Here is a 24,072-nt window from a genome sequence, read left to right as displayed (position 1 = left end):
GTGCCCCCTAAATTTAGGTGTTTCGAATGCTAGGTCCCCAGCTGATAGCAATTTGGGAATTAAAGCCTCCTGGAAGCAGTGTATTGTTGGGGGCAGGCTTATGGATGTTATAGCCAGCTTCCTCTTGCCAGTGTTTGGCACACTCTCTTGTTGCTGCTATCTACCTAATGTTGGTGAGGAAGTGATGTCCCCCCTCACGGCTCATGCCATCATTTTCCCCTGCCATCACATAGCATCGTCTTGAGTCTGTAAGCCAAAATAAACCTGCTCTTGGTCTAGTGTTTTCTGCCAGCAATGAGAACCTGACTACAGCACTGAGATAGGAGGATTGCCAGAGTTTGAGGCCAGCCTAGGGCTACAGAGTGAGTTCCAGATCAGCCTGGATTAGAGTGGGCTGGGAGATGGCTCCATGGTTAAGGCACTTGCTTGCAAAGCCTAAAGGCCTCTGTTAAATCCCCCAGTACCCAAGTGAAGCCAAATACACAAAGTGGCACATGTATTTGGAGTTCATTTGCAGTGACAGGAGACCCTGGCTAGCCTAATTTGTGTTGCTATCAAATAATTAAAAAAAAAAAAAAAAAGGCTGGGCTGGAGAAAGGCATTTGCCTGCAAAGCCAAAGGATCCTGGTTCGATTCTCCAGGACCCACCCACATAAGCCAGATGTACACGGGGGTGCATGCACCTGGAGTTCATTTGTAGTGGCTGGGCCCTGGAGTACCCATTCACATTCGCTCTCTCTCTGCCTCTTTCTCTCTCTCAAATAAGTAAATAAATGAATAAATAATTTAAAGGCTGAAGGGGCTGGAGAGATGGTTCAGCTATTAAGGCATTTGCCTGCAATGACTAACAAACCAGGTTCAATTCCCCAGTGGCCACATAAAGTCAGATGCATAAAATAGCAAAGGTTGTTTTAAGCCAGGGTCTCACTCTAGCCCAGGCTGACCTGGAATTCAATATGTAGTCTCAGGCTGGCCTCATACTCATGGCAATCTTTCTACCTCTGCCTCCTAAGTGCTGGGATTAAAGCCATGTGCCACCACACCTGCCTTGGACAGGATTTATAGTAGAGAAAAAAAAAAAAGTCCAGGGACAACACTAAAACATTATCAAACAGAAGATATAAGAGGAACAGGGTATGGTGGTGCACACCTTTAATCCCAGAACTCAGGAGGCAGAGATAGGAGGATCGCTGTGAGTTCCAGGCCACCCTGAGACTACATAGTGAATTCCAGGTCAGCCCGGGCTAGAGTGAACCCCTACGTCAAAAAAACAGAAACAAAGCTGTAAGAGGGCTGGGAACGTAGCTCAGTTTGTGTCTGCCTAGCATGTGCAAAGCTCTGGGTTTGGACCCCAGCACCCAGCTCATACCAGTAATCCTAGGAGTGGGAGATGGAAATAGAAAGATCAGGTGTTCAAGAGCAACCCTGCTACCAAGTGAGGCCCTTTCTCAAACTCTTCCCCACTCACAAAGAAAACAAGACACAGAACAGTGTTTCAAAATGTGGAGATTGTTTACTTTAAGCTGCAGTCCAGGATTGAGAAGTACAGCACACATGGTAAGGGTGAGACTTTCTCTCATGGTCAAGCACCAGCATCATGCACACAGCATCGAGTTGGGTAAGAACAATGCCCCTGGGGGAGCCCCTCCTGGAGACCCGACCCACCGCAGCAAGACTGCCTCCCTTGCTGGCCCCGCCTTGCCTCATCAACCCAGGCAGAATGACTGGGCGTCCTTCCTCTGCTCCACAACAGCAGGCCTTTGCTCACCAGCCGGCCAGTCATGTTATACCTGGCTCACTTCATAAACACCCTGGCACTGTAGGCAGTGAGGGGTGAGGTGCAGGCCTCTTTATTGGTCCGTATGGCACAGGAAGATGCGCTTGGCAAAGGGCACTGGCACAGTGGGGCGACACCATCGAGAGGTTCTGCATAAAGACAACCTGGTATGGTGGGGCTGCCGGGGGGTGCCAGCTGATGTCTATCCCATCACAGTAAGCCAAGTACAGTGTCAAAAACCCCCAATACAAAAGAGCCTCTAACACAGTGGGAACCAGATTATTTGTTCTTAAAAACAATCTACTATTCCAATCTACTACTAGAAAACACTCATGCCACGGCCCACAAACCCAGGAGTCAGAGAAACAGAAACCTGTGCTTCAAAAAGAAAGAGAAAGGAGAAAATAAATAAATAAATAAAGAGAAAAAAAAGGACAGCAATACATAAAGTGCTTCTTTTTTAATGAAACAAATCAGAAAGATGTACAGTCAGGCTCACCTTGTGCAGTTCACGAGCATAGAGAAAACAAACAAACAAAAGGACAGAGTTCTGACAGTCAGAGTTAATTAACCCAAGACCAGGCTGGACTTGCCACCAGGGGGGTTTCTCCTGGACGGCGCAGGGGCTGGGGCCACCGGGCTGGGCACAGGAGCAGCAGGCACAGGCTTCTCTTCGCTCTGCCCCAGGCTGGCTTGGAAGTCTGTGTCCACATTTTCTAGGGAGACAGACAATGCGAATGAGGATAATTAGCTCTGTTAGGATAGGAGTCTCAGGCTGAATGGATGGCTCAGTGGTTAAGGCGTTTGCCTACAAAGCCAAAGAACCTAGGTTTGATTCTCCAGAACCCACGTAAGCCTGACATACAGGGGGCGCATGCTTCTGGAGCTTGTTTGCTGTGGATGAAGGACCTGGTATGCCCACTCTCTCTCTCTTTGCCTCTTTCTCTCAAATAAATGAAATTTTTTTTAAAAAAGACTGAGAGTCTGTTTTTCCTTTGGCAGTCTGAGGATGATGGGGTCAAAACATACTGAATCAACAACGGCAAGCACATGGTCACTCTTTACCCAGCAATGACCGCTGCTCCTTTTGTACATTCTCTTTCCCATTACACAAACAACCCAGGTGCGGCAGTGAATACCTAATTATCAAGGTCTACCTTCCTGACATAATGAATGTAAGGCCAACCGGTATTACAAAAGGCCCTGTGTCTCAAAAATCACCAAATTTAGGCCGGGTGTGGTGGTACACACCTTTAATCCCAGCACTTGGGAGGCAGAGGTAGGAGGATTTCCATGAGTTCCAGGCCACCCTGAGACAACATAGTGAACTCCAGGGCAAACTGGGCTAGGAAAAAAAATTACAAACACATATCCCAATAAAAGTTTTTGTCACCTTTAATCCCAGCACTCAGGAGGCAGAGGTAGGAGGATCACTGTGAGTTCAAGGCTACCCTGAGACTTCAGAGTGAATTCCAGGTCAGCCTGGATGGGAGTGAGACCCTACCTCAAAAAAAAAACTTTTTGCCACCATCATGAAAACAAATGATCATAAATGTTGGCGGGGATGTGGAAAAAAAGGAATCCTTCTGCACTGCTGGTGGGGATGCAATCTGGTCCAGCCATTGTGGAAAACAGTGTGGAGGTTCCTAAAACAGCTAGAGATTGATGTACCATATGACCCAGCTATAGCACTCCTAGGCATATTTCCAAAGGACTCATCTCATTTCCTTAGAAGTACGTGCTCAACCATGTTTATTGCTGCTCAATTTATAATAGCTGGGAAATGGAACCAGCCTAGATGTCCCTCAACAGATGAGTGGATAATGAAGATGTGGCACATTTATACAATGGAGTTCTACTCAGCGGTAAAGAAAAATGAAGTTATGAAATTTGCAGAAAAATGGATGGACCTGGAAAGGATTATACTAAGTGAGGTAACCCAGGCCCAGAAAGCCAAGCGCCACATGTTCTCTCTCATATGTGGATCCTAGCTACAGATGACTGGGCTTCTGCGTGAGAATGAAAAATACTTAGTAGCAGAGGCCAGTAAGTTAAAAAGGAGACATAAAGGGTAGAGAAAGGAAGGGAGGAGGATACTTAATAGGTTGATATTGTATATATGTAATTACAATGATTGTAATGGGGAGGTAATATGATGGAGAATGGAATTTCAAATGGGAAAGTGTGGGGGTGGGGAGGGAGGGAATTACCATGGGATATATTTTATTTTTTTTATTTTTTTTTGTGCTAGCATTTCTTTAATCATAAAAATTTATTAATTACATACATAAGAAGTAAAAATGTCACCAATAGTGTTTTTGAACAGGGATATATTTTATAATCATGGAAAATGTTAATAAAAATTAAAAAAAACTTTTTGCCAAAAAATTGTTTTGTCTTCATATATTTGTGTATGTATGCATGCACATGTGTCTGGAGGCCAGAGTTCAATGTTGAGTGTCTTTCTCATTTGCTCTCTATACCTTTTTTTTTTTTTTTTTAAGGTTTTACTCAAGGTATTATCTTACTCTAACCCAGGTTGACCTGGAACTCACTCTGAAGTCTCAGGCTGGCCTCAAACTCACAGCAATCCTCCTACCTCTGCCTCCTACCTCTGCCTTCTGAGTGCTGGGATTAAGGTGTTTGCCACTATGCTCTGCCTTATTTTTTAATTTAATTTTATTTATATAATAGAATTGGGGGGGGTTCAAGATAGGGTTTCGCTCTAGCTCAGGCTGATCTGGAATTCACTATGTAGACTCAGGGTGGCCTCGAACTCATGGTGATCCTACCTCTGCCTCCTGAGTTCTGGGATTAACAGCATGTGCCATCACACCTAGATTAAATTTTTTTTTAATTTTTTGATTGTTTTTTTGAGGTTGGGTCTCACTCTAGCCCAGGCTGACCTGGAACTGACTATGTAGTTCAGGGTGGCCATGAGCTCATGGCAATCCTCCTACCTCTGCCTCCCAAGTGCTGGGATTGAAAGCATATGCCACCATACCTAATACTTTTTTTGTTTTGTTTTGTTTTTCCAGGTAGGGTCTCACTCTAGTCAAAGCTGACCTGGAATTCACTATGTAGTCTCAGGGTAGCCTCAAACTCATGGCGATCCACCTACCTCTACCTCCCTAGTGCTGGGATTAAAGGCATTCAGCACCATGCCCGGCATACCTGATACTTTTTTAAATCTTTTTTAAAAAATATTTTATTCAGCCAGGTAGGAAGATCACTGTGACTTCAAGGCCACTCAGACTACATAGTGAATTCCAGGTCACCCTGGGCTAGAGTGAGACCCTAAATCCAAAAATTAAAAATCTAAAACATGGGCTAGAACTAATGGAAATCCTCCTACCTCTGCCTCCCAAGTGCTGGGATTAAAGGTGTGTACCACCACACCCGGCCTAAATTTGGTGATTTTTGAGACACAGGGCCTTTTGTAATACCGGTTAAGCACTTGCCTGTGAAGCCTAAGGACCCTGGTTCAAGGCTCGATTCTCCAGGACCCACGTTAGCCAGATGCACAAGAGGGCACAAGCGTCTGGAGTTCATTCGCAGTGGCTGGAGGCCCTGGCATACCCATTCTCTCTCGCTATCTGCCTCTTTCTCTGTCATTCTCAAATAAATAAAAATAAACAAAAATTTTTTTTAAATCCAAAACATTTTATTCATTTGAGGGAGTTCAAAGGCAGATAGAGAATGGGCACAACAGGGCCTCTAGCCACTGCAAATGAACTACAGACATGTGCCACCTTGTGCAAATGGCTTTACATGGATCCTTGGGAACCAAACCTGGGTCCTTTGGCTTTGGGGGCAAGTGCCCTCACCACTAAGCCAACTCTGTGGCCCCTAATTATTTTGGGGGGGCAGGGTCATTTTTTTTGAAGTACAATTTCAGTCTAGTCCAGGTTGACCTGGAATTCACTATGTAGTCTTAGGTTGGCCTCAAACTCATGGCAATCCTCCTACCTCTGCTTCCCAAGTGCTGTGACTAAAGGTGTGTGGCACCACGCTCATCCTCTGGCTATTTTTTGAAAAATATATTGAGCTGGAGAGATGGCTTAGCAATTAGGCGCTTGCCTGTGAAGCCTAAGGACCCCGGTTTGAGGCTCAATTCCCCAGGACCCACGTTAGCCAGATGCACAAGGGGGCACACACGTCTGGAGTTCCTTTGCAGTGGCTGGAAGCCCTGGCACGCCCATTCTTTCTCTTTCTGTCTCTTTTTCTCTCTGTCACACTCAAATAAGTAAATAAAAATGAACAAAAAATTTAAAATATATATATGTGATTAAGAGAAAAAGAGGATGGGCTCTCCCTGGCCTTCTGCCGCTGTAAACCAACTCCAGATGCATGTGTCACTTTGTGCATATGGCTTAATGTGACCTCTCCAGCCCTCTGCCGTAGTTTTTGAGACAGAATCTCTCCTTGAACCGGGAGCTCACCGATTTGGAGAGACTAGCTGGGCACCAAGCTCTAGGTACCCTCCTGTCTCTGCCACCCCAGTTCTGCACCCAGCATTATATCGGGGCTGAGAGTATACCTCCATGGTAGAGCTTCTGCCAGCACACACAAGCTCACAAATTAATATCTACGTGCTTCACTGCATTAAACATACAGGATACCAACTTCCTTTTCCATTCTCAGAAACTTCTACGTAGTCATAATTCACTTTAATTGCATTATACTATTTGTCATTATTACATGATACGCTACAGATGATACACCACTTTCAAGTTTCCCACTCTAGGATGGTGCTACAGTGATCCACATTCACAGTAGAACTATACTTTCACGGTCTCACTTGGCTGACCTGAAAGCATGTGCTACTGAGCCTGGATGCAACTATAGGGTTTTTTTGTTTTGGTTTGGTTTTGATTTTTCGAGGTAGGGTCTCACTCTTTAGCCCAGGGTAATGTGCAATTTACTATGTAGTCTCAGGGTAGCCGCAAACTCATGACAATTCACCTACCTCTGCCTCCCAAGTGCTGGGATTAAAGGTGTGTACCTCCAAGCCTGGTGAAACTATAGTTTTAAAACATATATTTTACAGAGGTAAGAGGATCAACATGAGTTCAAGGCCACCCTGAGACTACATAGTGAATTCCAGGTCAGTCAGAGATAGAACAAAGCCCTACCTTGAAAAACCAAAGGGGAATGGGGGGAGGAATCAAGCAAGCACTTCCATGATTACTGGGTGAGGGTGTTGTTTTAACCACACTGTCAATTACCCCAACACTATCAAAGAGTCCAGCTTTCTCCTACTCAACTATAATAACTTCTCCATTAATCAGGCCATTCCCATTTAAATTAACTGGGTGCCTCCCACCTGAAAGTCCTAAGCACTACTATATTATTAGCCAATATCCCAGCTAGTGTTTAGTGAAGTCACTGACTGGCTAATTCCCAAGGAAGCCTATTACTAACGATAAGTTCCCTAACAGCTGGGCCAAGCAGTGCACACTTGTACTCCCAGCCACATGGAAATCAGAGAGGTGACGATCTCTTAAGCTAAGGAGTTGGAGGCTACTATGGGCAAGTTAGTGAGACCCAACCTCAAAAAGCATCTCAGGGGATATAGCTCTTTCCCTAGCTTGCAAGTTCGATCTCAGTACCACATAAACCTGGCATAGTGGTGCACACCAGTATTTGGGAGGTAGGAGATGGAGGGAGGGAGAGCAAGGTGCAGGGCAGCCTGGAATATATGAGATGCTATCTCAAAAACAACCTAGGGGCTGGAGAGATACAGATAGCTTAGGAGTTAAGGTGCTTGCCTACAAGCCTAAGGACCCAGGTTCAATTCTCCAAGACCCACATAAGCCAGATGCACAAAGTGGCTCCAAATTTTAAATTATATCCACTTGCCAATATCTGTTCAGCGGGGGATGTTGGTCAGTTGTTGAGTCCTTGCCTATCATTCACCAGGCCTTACATGGGCCGGGAGGGGAGTGGGGGAAGAGATTCTGCTAAGTATGGTCTAATAGTAGAAGTGCCATGAAAACAGAAAGCAGAGGACAGCTGGGTGCGGCTGCCACCTATAATCTCAACACCTGGGAAGCTGAGCGACCAGCCTGGGTTACAGTAAGACCCTGCCTCCAAAGCAAGAGAGGGGCTGGAGAGATAGCTTAGGTATAGACACTCATTTTCAAACCCTGCTGGCCCAGGTTCAATTCCCTAGCACCCATGTAAAGCCAGAAGCAAAACTGGCACATCCACTTGGCATTCATGTGCAGCAGCAAGAGACCCTGGTATGCCCCCCCCAAATTCCATAAATACTTGTGTGAATTAAAAAAAGACCTAGAAGAGGATTATAGGAATGGAGCTCGGTGGTAGCATGCTTCCCTGGAATATACACAAAAGCCCTACATTCAATCCCCAATGCTGGGCGGGGAAGAGGAGAGTCTAGATTTTATTTACTTAATTAATTAGTTAGTTTTTTGAGGTGGGTTTTCACTCTAGTCCAGGCTGACCTGGAATTCACTTTGTAGTCTCAGAATGGCCTTGAATTCACAGTAATCTTCCTAAGCCACCACACCCAGTTTAGATTTTATTTTTGAACAGTATTTACAAATGGCACCACAAGCTGTCACAAATAATGACTGAAAACATCTCCAATCTATACAAGAGCCTTACAAGAAGAACCCTGACAAGCCAGGCGTGGTGGCACACGCCTGTAATCCCCGCACTTGGGAGGCAGAGGAAGGAGGATCCTGAGTTTGAGGCCACCCTGAGACTACATAGTGAATTCCAGGTCAGCCTGGACTAGAGTGAAAACCTACCTCAAATAAATTAAAGCATTAAAAGGAAGCTGGGCGTGGTGGTACACACCTTTAATCCCAGCACTCTGGAGGCAGAGTTAGGAGGGTTGCTGTGAGTTTGAGGCCACCCTGAGACTCCACAGTGAATTCCAGGTCAGCGTGGGCTAGAGTGAGACCTTACCTCAAAAAAACAAAAAATAAAGAACACAGACAAGGCTGCAAATGCTCCCACAACCCCATCCCATGCAGGAAGCACACTGAGAGGGCAGAAGAGGAGTTTGGTTCTGACACACCCAGCATCCCACAAGGTGACGGTGGAGGACTATGGGGAATCAGCCAGGTCTTCCCAAGCCAGGGCCCACGAACCAGGGAACTGGACTGACTGCTGCTGAGCCACACCTCTAAGCCTGGGCCTACCCCTCTCAGTGGTTCCCTGGCGCTTGTTAAAAGAGGTGCCAAAATACTTCAAAGATTTAAAATAATTAAGTAAATGATTACAGTTCATTTCCATCTATAATTATTAGCATGGACAGCTACCTGAAAATAAATCATGTCTAAAATCACCCAGGGGTGAACTGTTTTTTTTGTTTCTTTGTTTTTTGGGTTTTTTGTTTGTTTGTTTTTCAAGGTAGGGTCTGATTCTAACCCAGGCTGACCTGGAATTCACTATGTCACCATGTAGTCTCAGGGTGGCCTTGAACTCACGGCAATCCTCCTACCTCTGCCTTCAGACGGAGTGCTGGGATTACAGGGTGTGCCACCATGCCCGGCAATAAACTAATGTTTTATTGAATAAAGAGTATAAAATGAAACAATCTTTGTATAGTGGATGCAACAAGCTGAGCTTGAAATACCAGAGGCTCCTGTTAAAAAGCTCTCAGTAATCATAACAAACACTGGCCTAGTCAAGGCATGGGTATTTGTAAAAGAATTGGAGAACCAGGGTCTCTAGCCACTGCAATGGAACTCCAGACACCTGTGCCATCTTTTGTGCATGGGCAACCTTGCATGCTTGTGTCACCTTGAGTGTTTGGCTTACATAGGATCTAGAGAGTCAAACATGGGTCCTTAGGCTTCACAGGCAAGCACCTTAACCACCAAACCATCTCTCTAACCCAGAACTCTGATTGATGAGAATTGAGGACTTTAATATAGGAACAGACAGTCATCGTTTGACCCTTTCCACTGAGGACCCTACTCGTACGGTATTTCTTCCCATTTGGTTCTCGATTCTGGAATCTCCTCCATTCTCTGCACCAAGCACTGTGGCTCAGAACTGTGTTGCTCTTGGGGGAGTGCTAATAGCTGCCAAGGGGTCATGAATGCCAGTTGGTTCATGTCAGGAGGATAGTGCATGTTTAAAGCTTCCTAGCTGATCTACTTTGCTCTCTATCCAGAGTGTATCAGGACATAAGACTCAGCCAGACCTCACTCCTGAAGAAATGATAAAAATCAAAAAGCAGGGACTGGAGAGATGGTTTATAGGTTAAGCGCTTGCCTGTGAAGCTTAAGGACCTTGGTTCGAGGCTCAATTCCCCAGGACCCATGTTAGCCAGATGCACAAGGGGGTGCACACATCTGGAGTTCGTTTGCAGTGACTGAAAGCCCTGGTGCGTCCACTCTCTCTGCCTCTTTCTCTGTCTGTCTGCCGCTCTCAAATAAATAGATAAAAATAAGAAAAAAAAATTTAAAAAGAATCAAAAAGCAGTTTTCTGCATGTGCATGTAAAATGTGTGTTTTTATTTATTTATATTTTGGGGTGTTTTGGTTTTTCGAGGTAGGTTCTCACTCTAGTCCAGGCTGACCAAGAACTCACTATATATAGTCTCAGGGTGGCTTTGAACTCACAACAATCCATCTACCTGACTCCCGTGTGCTGGAAAGGTGTGTGCCACCACTCCCAACTCCAATGTTTGTTTTTATGTGACACATGTTATGTGCCCATGCAGTGCCCTGTTCCCTTGCCCCCATTAGCTGAAGGGGAATGTGGGATGTCCCTCTATATTATTTTCAACTTGTACTTTTTAAAAATTTTTATTATTTTTTTATAATCATGGAAAATGCTAATAAAAATTAAAAAATTTTTTTTTAATTTATTTATTTATGGGGGGGTAGACAGAATGGATACACAAGGGCTTCTAGTCATTGCAAAGTAACTCCAGACACATGTGCCACCTTGTACATCTGGCTTTCATGGGTTGTAGAGAATCAAACCTGGGTTCTTGGGCTTCAAAGGCAAGTGTCTTAACTGCTAAACCTTCTCTCCAGCAACACCCTCCCCTTTTTTGTTTGTTTCTTGAGGTAGGGTCTCACTCTAGCCCAGGCTGACCTGGAATTCACTATGTAATCTCAGGCTGGCCTCAAACTCAAGGCAATCCTCCTGCCTCTGCCTCCTGAGTGCTGGGATTAAAGGCGTGCGCCACCAATGCCAGGACAAATTTTTTTTTAAACCTGGGCAGGAACCCCCAGATCTATTTACCAATGTTTATAGAAACAGCAATTCAGTCTTCTAAAGAACTTACCATGAATATCACCTTCTCCCTGGAAAAGAAAAAAAATTAAAAATTTAGTTCTCATTTTAATTTGGTAGCACACCAACAGTAACAATTCAGAGCAGCTAACACAGCTGATGCACAGAAATACGGTGGGTGGGGAACAGCCCTGACTTATCTTAGGGCAGTGCTATACAGCAATTCTGCACAATAAATTGCCAATGCCCCTAACACACCTAAAAATACCAAGCAGGAGCTGGGCGTGGTAGCACACGCCTTTAATCTCAGCACTTAGGAGGCAGAGGTAGGAAGATCACTGTGAGTTCAAGGCTACCCTGAGACTGACGAGTGAATTCCAGGTCACCCTGGGGTAGAGTGAAACCCTACCTTGAAAAACCAATAAATAAATTAATTAAATTAAATAAACAAACAGCCCATAGCATTTACTGATGACCTATGACCTTTTATCAAAAAAGAAATGCCAAGTCTAGCCTTCTCTTCTTTCTCTTTCCCGTCCAGTCATTGAGGGGCCCTGTCAATCAACTGCACAGCCCATGGGCAGCCTTCCCATAGCATCAGCATACACTGAGGTACCCAGGCCCAGGGGTTCGGCAGTTGTTGCCACCCACAGACATATCTCTGACATTGGTGCTATTGTTTTCAAAAGTACAACTGGAAACAATATTCACAAGTGAAATAGTCCTTGAACTCCAAAATGCTACTCTATAAGAGATACACAAGAAGTGAGGCTGCCCTGGAGTTCCGAGAAGGAACACTGAAGGGACCAATCTGACACTAAGAGACATCGGAGCAGACCAGGCTGGGTTAACTCACTTGTCTTTTTGTCAGATTTCACTCTACTCATCTTCCATCACCGAGACGGCCCAGTCGCTACCCTAATTACCACTTTCAGAACAGTCCAGTGGCAAAACTGAAACTCTTCGTAAACAATGGGAAGTTTAATTTCAAAACCACACAGCCAGCTTGTTTTCCCTCCCGGTTATCATGCTGACCTTCAGATCAAAGAAGTCTCCAGAGCTTGCTTCAGAGGAGTTCCTTCTTTGTGGTCCAGACGACTCCAAATCTTCCCTGCTACCACTAGACTTGGCACCTAGAAACCAAAACGTACATTCTTCAATTTGATACAACAGGGAGACCTCAAGCCAAACACTCTCTGTGAGAGTTATATCCCAGGATCGAAGGGAGACAGTCAGGGGAGATTAACCAACAGCTGAAAAATACTACAGGATGGGCTGGAGAGATGGCTTAGCGGTTAAGCGCTTGCCTGTGAAGCCTAAGGAGCCCGGTTCGAGGCTCAGTTCCCCAGGTCCCACGTCTGGAGTTCGTTTGCAGAGGCTGGAAGCCCTGGCGTGCCCATTCTCTCTCTCTCCCTCTATCTGTCTTTCTCTCTGTGTCTGTCGCTCTCAAATAAAAAAAAAAATTTAAAAAAAAAATACTACAGACTTCATTACGTAAATTACCAATGTTTCCCACATTCTTGGTCTTTTTATTATTATTTTTTGCATGTGTATGTGGGGGGGGCACACATACATATCTGTGGTACATATGTGTGAACATGCACATGAGAGCCAGAGACTGAGAGTGACAGACAGAAAGAGAAAGAGGCAGAGACAAAGACAGAGACAGAGAGGAGAATGGGCACGCCAGGGCTTCTAGCCACTGCAAACAAACTCCAGATGTGTGCGCCCCCTTGTGCATCTAGCTAACTTGGGTCCTGGGGAATCAAGCCTTGAACTGGGGCCCTTAGGCTTCACAGGCAAGCACTTAACCACTAAGCCATCTCTCCAGCCCGAGACAGGATCTCTTGGTGAACCTAGAATTCATTGAATTCAGACAAACTTAGCTAGCCAGTAAACCTTAGGGATCCACTTTTTTTTTTTCTTTTTTTTTTCTTTTTTTTGAGGTAGGGTCTCATTCTAACCCAGACTGACCTGGAATTCACTATATAGTCTCAGGCTAACCTCAAATTCAAGGCGATTCTTCTACCTTTGCCTCCCAAGTGGGATCAAAGGCATGAGCCACCACACCTGGCTTTTATTTTTCTTTCAATATTTTATTATTTATTTATTTGAGATATAGAGAAAGAAGCAGAGAGAGGCAGATAGATAATGGGTGTGCCAGGGCCTCCAGCCACTGCAAATGAACTCCAGATGCATGTGCCATTTTGTGCATCTGGCTTACATGGGTCCTAGGGAATCAAACCTAGGTCCTTTGGTTTTGCAGGCAAGTGCCGTAACCACTAGGCTATCTCTACAGTCCCACTTTTTTTTTTTTTTTTTGAGACAGGTTCTTATTACATAGCATAAACTAGCCTGGAAGTCTCAATCTTTCTGCCTCAGCTTCTCAAGTACTGGATGGGACCATCACATATCCAGCTACTATCTTTTTTCAATGGCTGTTTATTTCATTAACATTAAACAGATTTTGCTGGTGAGCACAAAACCAGGGTGTCTCTGCTGGATCTGGGTCTCTGAACAGTGATTATATATAAAAGCAGCACCCCATGGGCTAGAGAGATGGCTTAGTAGTTAAGGCTCATGCCTGAGAAGCCTAAGGACCCAGGTTCGATTCTCCAGGTCCCATGTAAGCCAGATGCACATGGTGGCTCATGCGTCTGGAGTTCATTTGCACTAGTTAGAAGCCCTGGCATGCCTATTCTCCATCCCTCCCTCTATAATAAACAAATAAATAATTTTTTTTTAAAGCAGCACCCCCAAGCTAGGGAGGTGGCTCAGCACTTAAAGACAGTTTCTTGCAAAGCCTATAGGACCTGGGTTCAATTCCTCAGCCACCCGCATGCCAGATGGATGTTCATTTGCAGTAGAAAAAAACCCTGCAGGAGCACACATGCACACACATGTGTAAACAAGTTTAAAAAACAAGAGTGGTGGTACACGCATATAGTCCCAGCACTTGGGTGGCAGAAGTAGGAGAATTGCCGAGTTTGAAGCCAGCCTCCTACCTCTGCCTCCCAAGTGCTGGGATTAAAGGCATGCGCCACCACACCTGGCTGTTTTTGTTTTTTTTTATGAGAGACAGAGACAGCAAGAGAAAGAGAGAGGGAGAGAGAGACTTGGCAGGCCAGGGCCTCCAGCCACTGCAATCGAACTTCATATGCGCCACCTTGTGCACATGTGTGACCTTGCCTGCTTGCATCACCTTGTGTGTCTGGCTTAAGTGGAATTTGGAGAGTCAAACATGGGTCCTTAGGCTTCACAGCAAGCACCTTAACTGCTAAACCATCTCTCCAACCCCAAATTCCTATTTTTTGTTTGAATTTTAAGGTTTAAAAACAACAAAAACCAGCAGTACCTGCAGATTTGGCCCAAGAAGGAGGATTTTCTTCAGGGGTCCCAAAGATGTTAGAGGCCATTTTGTTCTTCCTCACAGGCTGTTCTGCTGGTTCATCAAAGCCTAATGAAAAATTGGACCCGCCACCTGGAGGCCGCAAAACCCTAGAAATAATGGCAAACATTAATTTTAGACTATACCTAAACATTTCTTGGCACAAGTATGTTTGAATATATATCTTTTACCTTCCCCAAAAGACTACTACTTAATAGGAAGGAACTGCTGGAAAACTACCTCAGAAATCCTGGGGTGGGGGGGAATCTATACATGGTGTTGGAACAACTGAGTATCCACTTACAGAAAAACTAGACTAGATCCCTACGTCTCACCTTGAAGAATCAATTGAAAATGGGTCAAATATTTTAATGTAAGACCTATGAAACTTAGGGGAAAATACATCAAGATAGAGGCATGGGCAAGGGCTCTAATAGAACAGGAAATGATATCAACAACTGGGCTGGGGAGATGGCTCGGTGAGTATTGCCTGATCCATGCAAGCACCTGTGCTGGTGAAGCCAAACCAGATAGTGCTAATAAATGGAATCCTAGCAACCCATGCCTAGGGCAAGCAGGGAGGTAGAGACCAGAGAATCACCTGGAAGCCAGCTAAGCTGGAGAACATAGCTGTGACCATGACAGACCCAGGCCCACAAGGTAAAAGGCAAGGGCTAACATGCCTCAAGTTGTCCTCTGTTTGCTACAGCTTATAAAGCCTGATAGACACACTAAGGCTCTCCTCTGGCCTCCACACCCCACACCACAAACACGCACATACAAATACACACACACAAAGCTTAAAAAACAAACTAAAAATAGAAGGTTCATATGACTCAGCTATACCACTCCTAAGTAAATATCTGAAGGGGTCTGAAATGACCTCTGTACAGCCATATCATCAAATTAGCCTAAATGTGCCTCATGGCAAATACACTCACAAAGCATTTTTTTTTTTTCAAGGTAGGGTCTCACTGTAGTCCAGGCTGACCTGGAATTCACAATGTAGTCTCAGGGTGGCCCAGAACTCATAGTGATCCTATCTCTGCCTCCCGAGTGCTGGGATTAAAGGCCTGTGCCACCAATACCTGGCTCTCACAATGGAGTTTTTTAAAAAACATTTATTTATTTGCAAGTAGAGACAGGGAAAAGACAGACATAATGAGCATACCAGGGCATCCAACCACTATAAACAAACTCCAGGTGCATGTGCCACCTTGTGCATCTGGCTTACATTGGTCCCGAGGAATCAAACCGGGATCCTTTGGCTTTGCAGGTAAGCACCTCAATCGCTAAGTCATCCCTCCAGCCTTAATGTCTTATGTCTTGTCCCCCCTCCTTTTTCTTTTTGTCTTGTTTTTCAATGTAGGGTCTCACTCTGGCCCAGGTGACCTGGAATTAACTATGTAGTCTCAAGGTGGCCTCAACTCACAGCAATCCTCCTACCTTTACCGCCTAAGTGCTGGGATTAAAGGTGTGTGCCACCATACCGGGCCCTTTTATAAAAATATTTTATTTTTATTAATTTATTTGAGAGAAAGAGGCAGAGAGAGAATGGGTGTGCTAGGGCCTCTAGCCACTACAAATGAACTCCAGACACATGTGTCACCTTATGCATCTGGCTTATTTGGTTTCTGGCAAATCAAACCTGGATCTTTAGACTTTGCAGGCAAGCACCTTAACCACTAAACCATCTCTCCAGCCCCCTTACGTCGTTTCTTTTATCACATATTTTTTTCTATTGCTAGTTACCTAAAGTTCTTTTATTGAAGATTACTTCTGAATTGGGTGTGGTAGTTCTTGCCTATAATACACCCCAACACTCAGGTGGCTGAAGTAGGAGGATCACTTATGAGTCTGAGACCAGCTGGGATATGTAGTTAGTGCCTGGTCAGTCTCAGCTACAGAGTGAGATCATGTCTCAAAAAAAAAAAAAAAAGGAAGGCTGGGACATGCATCAGCAGTTAAAGATGATTGCTTGCAAAGCCTGCCGTGGTGGTTCAATTTTCCGGTATCTACATATTCACGTAAAGCCAGACGCACAAAGTAGCAATGTACGTGGAGCTCATCTGCAGCAGCAAGAGGCCCTGACATGCCATATTCTCTCTCAAATAAATTAATTACATAATCTTTAGCAGTCTGAGCGAGTCTCAAAATGAATTCTTTGTCTCTCTCTCTCTCCAGGGTCGTGTCATATAGCCTAGGCTGGCCTGGAACCACCATTCAGCTTCTCAGCTTCCTGTGTATGTGGTCAGCATGCCAGGCACTAACATGCCAATGTTTCTTTTTGACCATACTACTTTTCCTACTGTCCATTCTGGATCCCTAGACAGAAGTCCTGACTCCCATTTCTTGGGTGCAGGCTGGTACACTTACCGTAGTACCCTAATACTTCTCTTCCCTTTCTAGAATCACATACTGTCCAGTCCTGCATGAACAAGGGAGCCCACGGAGAGGTGGCTCAGCAGTTAAAGAGGTAAGCCCTGCCCTCCTCTGCCCCAAGCTCCACAGCTCAGCACATGCAAGGCTGGATTACAAGACAGAAGGAGATCCCACCAGCTCTGCCTTGTAGCAACATGGACTCTTCTCAAACAGATCAAGATGGTTCCAAGAGCCTTCCTCCCTCACCTTCCTGCTACTTCTTCACTGCTTCAGAGCCATCTCCACCTATCCCTGCCTACTTCCTCCAGCATGGGGCGGTTCCACCCCTTCCCTCTGCCACTCAAGCCCCTGCCTCCTGCAGGAGCTCTGGGAACAGCAGCCAGAACAGCAGGGCTGTGCTCACCGCAGTGAAGGCACACACTTCAGGCTCAATGGATCAGATCTTCCTGCAACATTTGCACAAAGGAAGCCAGGTAATACGAAAATGAGTGTGGCTGTGTCCAATAAAACTTTCTTTATGGACACCCAAATGTTTTTCTCATGCAATTTTCTCACACATCATGAAATCTTGTTTTCTTGACCTTTCAATGTAAAAAGTTCAGGGGCCCTGTAAAAATAGGTGAGGCTGTGTTTGGCCTGCCAAGTGTATTAGGTTCTGCTTGGAAGTTCAGAGCCACATGTCAGAGCTGGGCGTGGTGGCTCATACCTTTAAGCACAGCACTCAGGAGGCAGAAGTAGCGCTGCTCTGAGTTCAAGGCTAACCTGGACTACATAGTGAATTCCAGGTCAGCCTGGGTTAGTGAGATCCTACCTTGAGAAACAACAACAAAAAAAATACACACACCCATGTCATGGGAGAATAGTAGAAACAGGCCCTGAAAACCCACAATTCTACTTTTCTTTTTAGCTACAAACCTGTTGGTAAAGGTTTTCTAGTCCTTCTACTCCTCTCCTCAGAATGTAACTATTAGAACCTACACTTTGCAAAATGCAATGCTCAACTCATACTAAATAAAAATCTCAATGAGGGCTGGAGAGATGGCCTAGCAGTTAAGGGACTTGTCTGAGACACCAAAGGGCCCAGGTTTGATTCCCCAGTACCCATGTAAGCCAGATGCACAAGGTGGCGTATGCTTCTGGAGTTCATGTGCAGTGGTTAGAGGCCCTGGTGAGCCCATTCTCCCTCTCTACCAAATAAATAAATATATATTTTTAAATATCAATGAAAAAATCAAAAACAAAAAGCCTATGGGAATGATTGAGGATGTCTTTAATCCCAGCACACCAGAGGCTAGTGTGAGACCCTACCTCAAAAAACAAGAAAAAAAATCTGGAGCTGGGCATGGTGGCGCACGCCTTTAATCCCAGCACTCGGGAGGCAGAGGTAGAAGGATTGCCGTGAGTTCGAGGCCACCCTGAGACTCCATAGTGAATTCCAGGTCAGCCTGGGCTAGAGTGAGACCCTACCTCGAGAAACCAAAAAAAAAAAAAAAAAAAAGAAAAGAAGAATCTGGGCATGGTGGCGCATACCTTTAATACCAGCACCAGGTGGCAAAGGTAGGAGTACCTCTGTGAGTTCAAGACCATCCTGAGCCTATAGAGTGAATTCCTGGTCAGCCTGGGCTAGAGTGAGACCCTACCTTAAAAAAAAAAAAGTAAAAAAAAAAAAAAAAATCAAGCCAGGTGTGGTAGTGCACTGGGAGGCAGAGGTGGGAGGATCCCTGAGTTCAAGGCCACCCTGAGGATACATAGTAAATTCCAGGTCAGCCTGAACAACAGTTAGGACCCTACCTCGAAAACAAAACAATAACAAAAAAAAACAAAACAAACAAAAAAAAAAAAACTTTTTCATTGTGGCTGAGAAGATGACTTAACACTTAAAGGCACTTGCTTGTAAAACCTCCAAGCCCAAGTTTGATTCCCCAGTACCCACATAAAGTCAGGTGCAAAAAGTTTTGCAAGCATCTGGCATTCCTATTGCAGCAAGAGACTCTAGTACCCTCATTCACTCACCACACACACACACACACACACACTCTCTCTCTCTCTCTCTCTCCCCCTCTCCCTCTCCCTCTCTCTCTCTCTCTCTCTCTCTCTCAAACATGTGCAAATGAATCATTGTTGTTTTTTTGCGGGGGAGAAATTCAAGGTAGGGTCTCACTCTAGTTCAGGCTGACCTGGAATTTACTGGGATTAAAGGCATGTGCCACCCCGCCCAGCATAAATCAATGTTTTTAAAGTCATCAACTAGTCCCCAGACCCGACTACACTCCTTTAAACATTAAAAAGAACACTTTGCCAGGTAAGATGGTGCACGCTTACAATCCCAGCACCCAGGAGGCTGAAGGGGGAACAGCACAAGTTTGAGGCTAGCCAGTGCTAGCTAAAGTCAGGAATACTATTTCTATTTCAGCCTGGCATGGTGGTGCATGACTTTAATCCCAGCACTTGGGAGGCTGAGGTAGGAGGATCACCATGAGTTTGAGGCCAGCCTGGGACTACAGAATGAGTTCCAGGTCAGCCTAGACTGGGGTTAAGAGTCTACCTAGGGGGGGAAAAAAAGCAAAAGAGTCGTATTTGAATTCCAGGCTAGCAGAACTAAATAGAAAGACCCTGTGTCAATAAATAAATAATTCTGAAATTTAAAACAAAAAAAAGCACTTTAAATATCTACCAGAGGGGCTGGAAATATAGCACAGCAGTTAAAGGCATTTACTTAAATATCCACCAGTATAAATCAGGATAGGGGGCTGGAGAGATTGCTCAGTGGTTAAGGCTCTTTTCTGCAAAATCAAACTACTAGAGTTCAATTCCCCAGTACCCATGTAAGGTCAAATGCACAAAGTGTGCATGCATCTGGAGTTTGTTTACAGTGGCTAGAGGAATGCCCATTCTCTCCCTTTTCTCTCTCTCCCCCCTGTCTTGTCTGTTTACAAATAAATTAATTAAAAATTTTAAAAAATAGATCAAGACTTATGTGTTTAAACATACATTTTTGGTTGTTTGTCTTTTGAAGTAGCATCTCACTCTAGCCCAAGCTGACCTGGCACTCACTCTGTAGTCTCAAATTAGACTAGAACTCAGAGACCTTCCTACCTCTGCCCTTTTGAGTGCTGAGATTAAAGGTGTGTGCCACCACACCCAGCTTAAGCATACTTTTGAATTTTTATTTATTTATTTGAGAGAGAGAGAGAAAGAATGGGCACACGAGGGCCTCCAGCCATTGTAAACCACTTTACGCATATGTATCACCTTGTGCATCTGGCTTACATGGGTCCTAGGGAGTCAAACCTGCGTCCTTAGGCAGCAGCTTTAATCGCTAACCTTCTGTCCAGTCTGCAAACATACTTTTTTTTTTCTTTTTTTTTTTTCAAGGTAAGGTTTCACTCTAGCCCAGGCTGACCTGCAATTCACTATGTAGTCTCAGGGTGGCCTTGAACTCATGGTGATCCTCCTACCTCTGCCTCCCAAATGCTGGGAATTAAAGGCATGCGCCACCATGCCTAGCCTTCCAAACATACTTTAAAAAAAAACATTTTTATGTATGTATTTGCAAGCAGAAAGTGGGGGAAGAATTGGCACACTAGGGCCTCTTGCCACTGGAAATCAAATCTAGATGTATGTGCCATTTTGTTCAGCTGGTTTTACATGAGTACTGTGGAATCGAACCCTAGCAGTCAAGCTTTCAAGCAAGAGCCTTTACCCACTGAGCCACCTCCCTCAGCCTCCAAGCATATATTTTTATAAAGATGATAATCGTACATTTAATTCAAAAAGACTTTTTTTTTTTTTTTTTGTAGCCCTGCCTGGCCTAGAACTTACAGCAATCCTCCTACCTCTGCCTCCCAAGTACTGGGATTAAAGGTGTGTACCACCAGACCCGGTAAGATACTACTTTTTTGGAGAAAGGGTTCTGGGGATGAAAACCAGGGTCTTTCCTATGTTAGGCACGGATTCTACCACTGATCTACATTCTCAGCTTCAAGATTTGTTAAAAAAAAAAAAAACAGGGCTGAAGAGATGGCTTTGGGGTTAAGGCGCTTGCCTGAAAAGCGAAAGGGCTCAGGTTTGCTTCTCTAGTACCCATGTAATGCCAGATGCACAAGGTAGTGCTTGTGTCTGGAGTTCATTTGCAGTGGCTAGAGGCCCTGGTGTGCCTATTCATTCTCTCTTTCTCAAATAAATAAAACAACTTTTTAGCCAGGCGTGGTGGTGCACACCTTTAATCCCAGCATTTGGGAGGCAAAAATAGGATTGCTGCAAGTTCGAGGCCACCCTGAGACTATATAGTGAATTCCAGGTCAGCCTGGGCTGGAGCGAGACCCTATCTTGAAAAAAAAAAAAAATTTACTTTTTGAGGTGCTGGAGAATCCCACCCAGGACCTGAAACTTGACAGGTGATGCTCTATTGCTGAGTATGTATCCCCCCCCCCGGGGGTTTACTTTGAAGTTAACACTGGAAATATTAGAATTAAAATCAACTTGCTTCACTGTCACCCTCTTATTCCACAGAGATTAGAATGGCTTTCTGTGCTAGCCATAATTAAAACCTCATGAATTATCTTAGCCAGGGTAAATTCTTCCAAACACTAGTGGACTTGAAAATATTTTTGGCTCTGAAAAAAAGGAGGGGACAAGAAAGGGATACTCTTACCCAAATACCAACTTAAAAACATGTCAAATCTCTCTGTCTAATCCAACTTTCATGGGTCCCAGTTCCCCATGCAACAGCAGGTAATATCTACCCCGATGACGTCACTGTTGTAGAGACCACTTGAAATAGCAAGCGATCCCCAAACAAAGGACTTGCTCACGAGGCAAAGTATTTCAGCTTTATTTTTTAACTCTATCTTTCTAACCACAAATATCATAACTGTATCATGTTTACCTATTTAAAACTCAACAAAAAAAATGTTAGGCTATGAAGAGCAATTTTTTTTAGTTACTTCTTTAAATCCTAGAGTTTCCAGATCATCTTTAGAAACCATTCCCCACCATAGTAGACAGCAAGGCAGATTCTACTGGAGGAGTTGAGAAAAGAGGTGAGCTTAGAAGAGTTGAAAGTGAATGAATAAATGACTAAACTATTGTCCCTTGATGACGAGAGAACTGGGAAACTGAGGACAAAGGTGACCTGAAATATTTCTTCACAAGACACAGAAATTATTTGTCTCACATGTCAAACACACTTGTAAAAAACAAACAGTATGACTGATTTGCCCTGAGTACCCCACACACACACATACCCCCCAAAAATGATAAAACCCAGATTATCATTTCAACAACTTAAGTCTGACCAGCAGAAAGTTGACCTCACCATACAAAATTTAAAACCAAGATTCAACTTGTCCTAGAGTCCTGGGGGGGGGGGGGATTTATCTCACTGGAAGGATGACAACAGAGGAGGGAGTGACCAGAATTTTCTTTCTGAAGTTCCACACCCTCCCACCAGTCAGCTCTTAGTTTGTGTTTTTGTTTTTGTTCCAATCTTACTCATTCTTCCCTACTTTGTTAAACAGAAGTAGTTAGCTGACAGGGAATGTCACTTTCACTGCTCCCCTGGAAGCCTCCTCGGCTGAAGCAAGCTTTTTGTTCCCAAGTTCTCTAACCCCTGTGAGCTACTGCTATTTCACGCCTGTCGTCTTAGCCCCACAAAATGGCTCCCTTTGTGCCACTTGGCCAGGACCCCGAGGCTGGCCACACATGACTGCAGGTTGTGATCAATGCAGAAGAGAAGCCCAGAAGAAGAAAAAAAAGTGGAAGCTAAGCTTTTTTCAAGCCTTGGGGAAGACCTCAGAGATGCCTGCTGCCCATCTTAAGTAAGAGCAGTGTGCACCGAGCTGAGACAATGTGGACACCCTGCACAGAACCCGAGCCCTTCTACCAAGTTCAGTGCGGGCTTGAGAAAGGGTCGCAGACCACACACTATGCCCGGAGCTCCTCCCCAAAACGCGGCGGGACTGGTGGCCAAGGAAAGGCTCCAGCTTCCAGGTGGAGATACTCCAGGAGAGACAATGGATGTCTCCCTGGCCCCGCCCAAGCACAGGAAACCACCTCCAGCAAGGGAGCCCAGGCCAAGGATGAACTCGGGGCTGAGTCAAAGGGAGAAGTGAGAAAGGCGGGATGGAAAGCTCGAGGTCCGAAGGCTTGAACGCAGAAAAAAAAAAAAAAAAAACATTAGGGCTGGCCCGCTCCCCCCTCGCGCTCGGAGGTGGGCGTGGGGAGGGGGAGGAGACGGGGGTCTCTCCTTTGTTAGGAGAGGGGAAGGCACTTCCAAGAGAGGACCAGCGCTCGGGTCCGGGATGGAAGTGAAGGGTGTAGCAATGACCGGCCCCGCCCGTACACACAGGCACCTGCCACGCGGGGCCCCGGGCCATCCCCAAGTGGGGCCACGGAGACGGTAGAAGCCTTGCCACGCTCGGCAGACCGGCTCGCGGGATGTGATCGCTGCCAGCGCCCAGGGCTGACGCCAAGCCACTGCCCGAGGCCAGCACATGCTTGCGGCCACGGGCAAGGAGCGCGTGGCCCCGCGGTGGGACAATGGGCCTAAACCACAGCATACCCCCCCCCGATCCTCTCGGGAGGTGGGCGGGGGAGGACCGAGACCCTTCCCCACCCCCCATGCTGGGATAAGACCGTCTCGCCGCGGCGAGCGCATCTTCCCGCACATCCCGACCGACCCGCGGCCTGCCCTGCAGCGAGTGACCGCAGGCCGTGTCCCCCCAGCCCTGGCTCCGTGGGAGGAATGAATGGAAAAGCAGGCGGATCGGGGCGGGGCCCGCATGCCGAGCGGGTCCGGGCGCACAAAGCCGAGGCGCCCCTGGGAGCCGGCTCCGCCACTCGGGGCGGCGCGAGCGCACGGAGGACAGGTGACCGCCAACGACCCGCACCCGGCCGGCAACCGCTCCCCGGGGCAACCCGCGGAACCCCACGGGGCTCGGCCCCGCCGCCTCACCGGGAGCTATTCCTGCTGTTGGGGTCGACGCCCTTGAAGGTGGTCGTGGTGGTCATGACGCTGAGGAGCGAGGTAGGCTGGCGCGGGAGCGGGACGCCGAGAGGGTGAGGACCCGAGGGCCGCAGACAGCTCCGCACACGGAATCCACCGCAGCCGCCGGAGCCTCCGCCACCGCCTGTCTGGACGGCGTCCGACTTTATGGGGCTCTCAAGACCCGCCCCCGTCACGCTACCATTGGCTAATTCAAATGCATCTCTTCGTTCCAATTGGCTGATTGGGGTGCCAAGCACGATACGGTGTCGCGACGGGGTTGTGTGGCAGGCCACTTCTTGGACTAAGCCCGCC

General features: G+C 45.9%; 1 protein-coding gene across 1 annotated transcript; it reads right to left on the bottom strand.

Annotated features, from left to right (window-relative positions):
• Positions 1-1,493: 1,493 nt before the first annotated feature.
• Positions 1,494-23,908, bottom strand: Jpt1 (Jupiter microtubule associated homolog 1). Its single transcript, XM_004655174.3, has 5 exons — positions 23,728-23,908; positions 14,358-14,500; positions 12,038-12,135; positions 11,055-11,073; positions 1,494-2,493 (listed from the first exon to the last, which is right to left on the bottom strand). The coding sequence occupies exons 1-5, from the start codon at positions 23,781-23,783 to the stop codon at positions 2,345-2,347; spliced, it is 465 nt and encodes a 154-aa protein (XP_004655231.1). The 5' UTR covers positions 23,784-23,908; the 3' UTR covers positions 1,494-2,344.
• Positions 23,909-24,072: the final 164 nt, after the last annotated feature.

This window comes from Jaculus jaculus, chromosome 9 (assembly GCF_020740685.1).
Source record: "Jaculus jaculus isolate mJacJac1 chromosome 9, mJacJac1.mat.Y.cur, whole genome shotgun sequence".
NCBI lineage: Eukaryota > Metazoa > Chordata > Mammalia > Rodentia > Dipodidae > Jaculus > Jaculus jaculus.
This window is presented reverse-complemented; position numbering and strand designations above follow the sequence as displayed.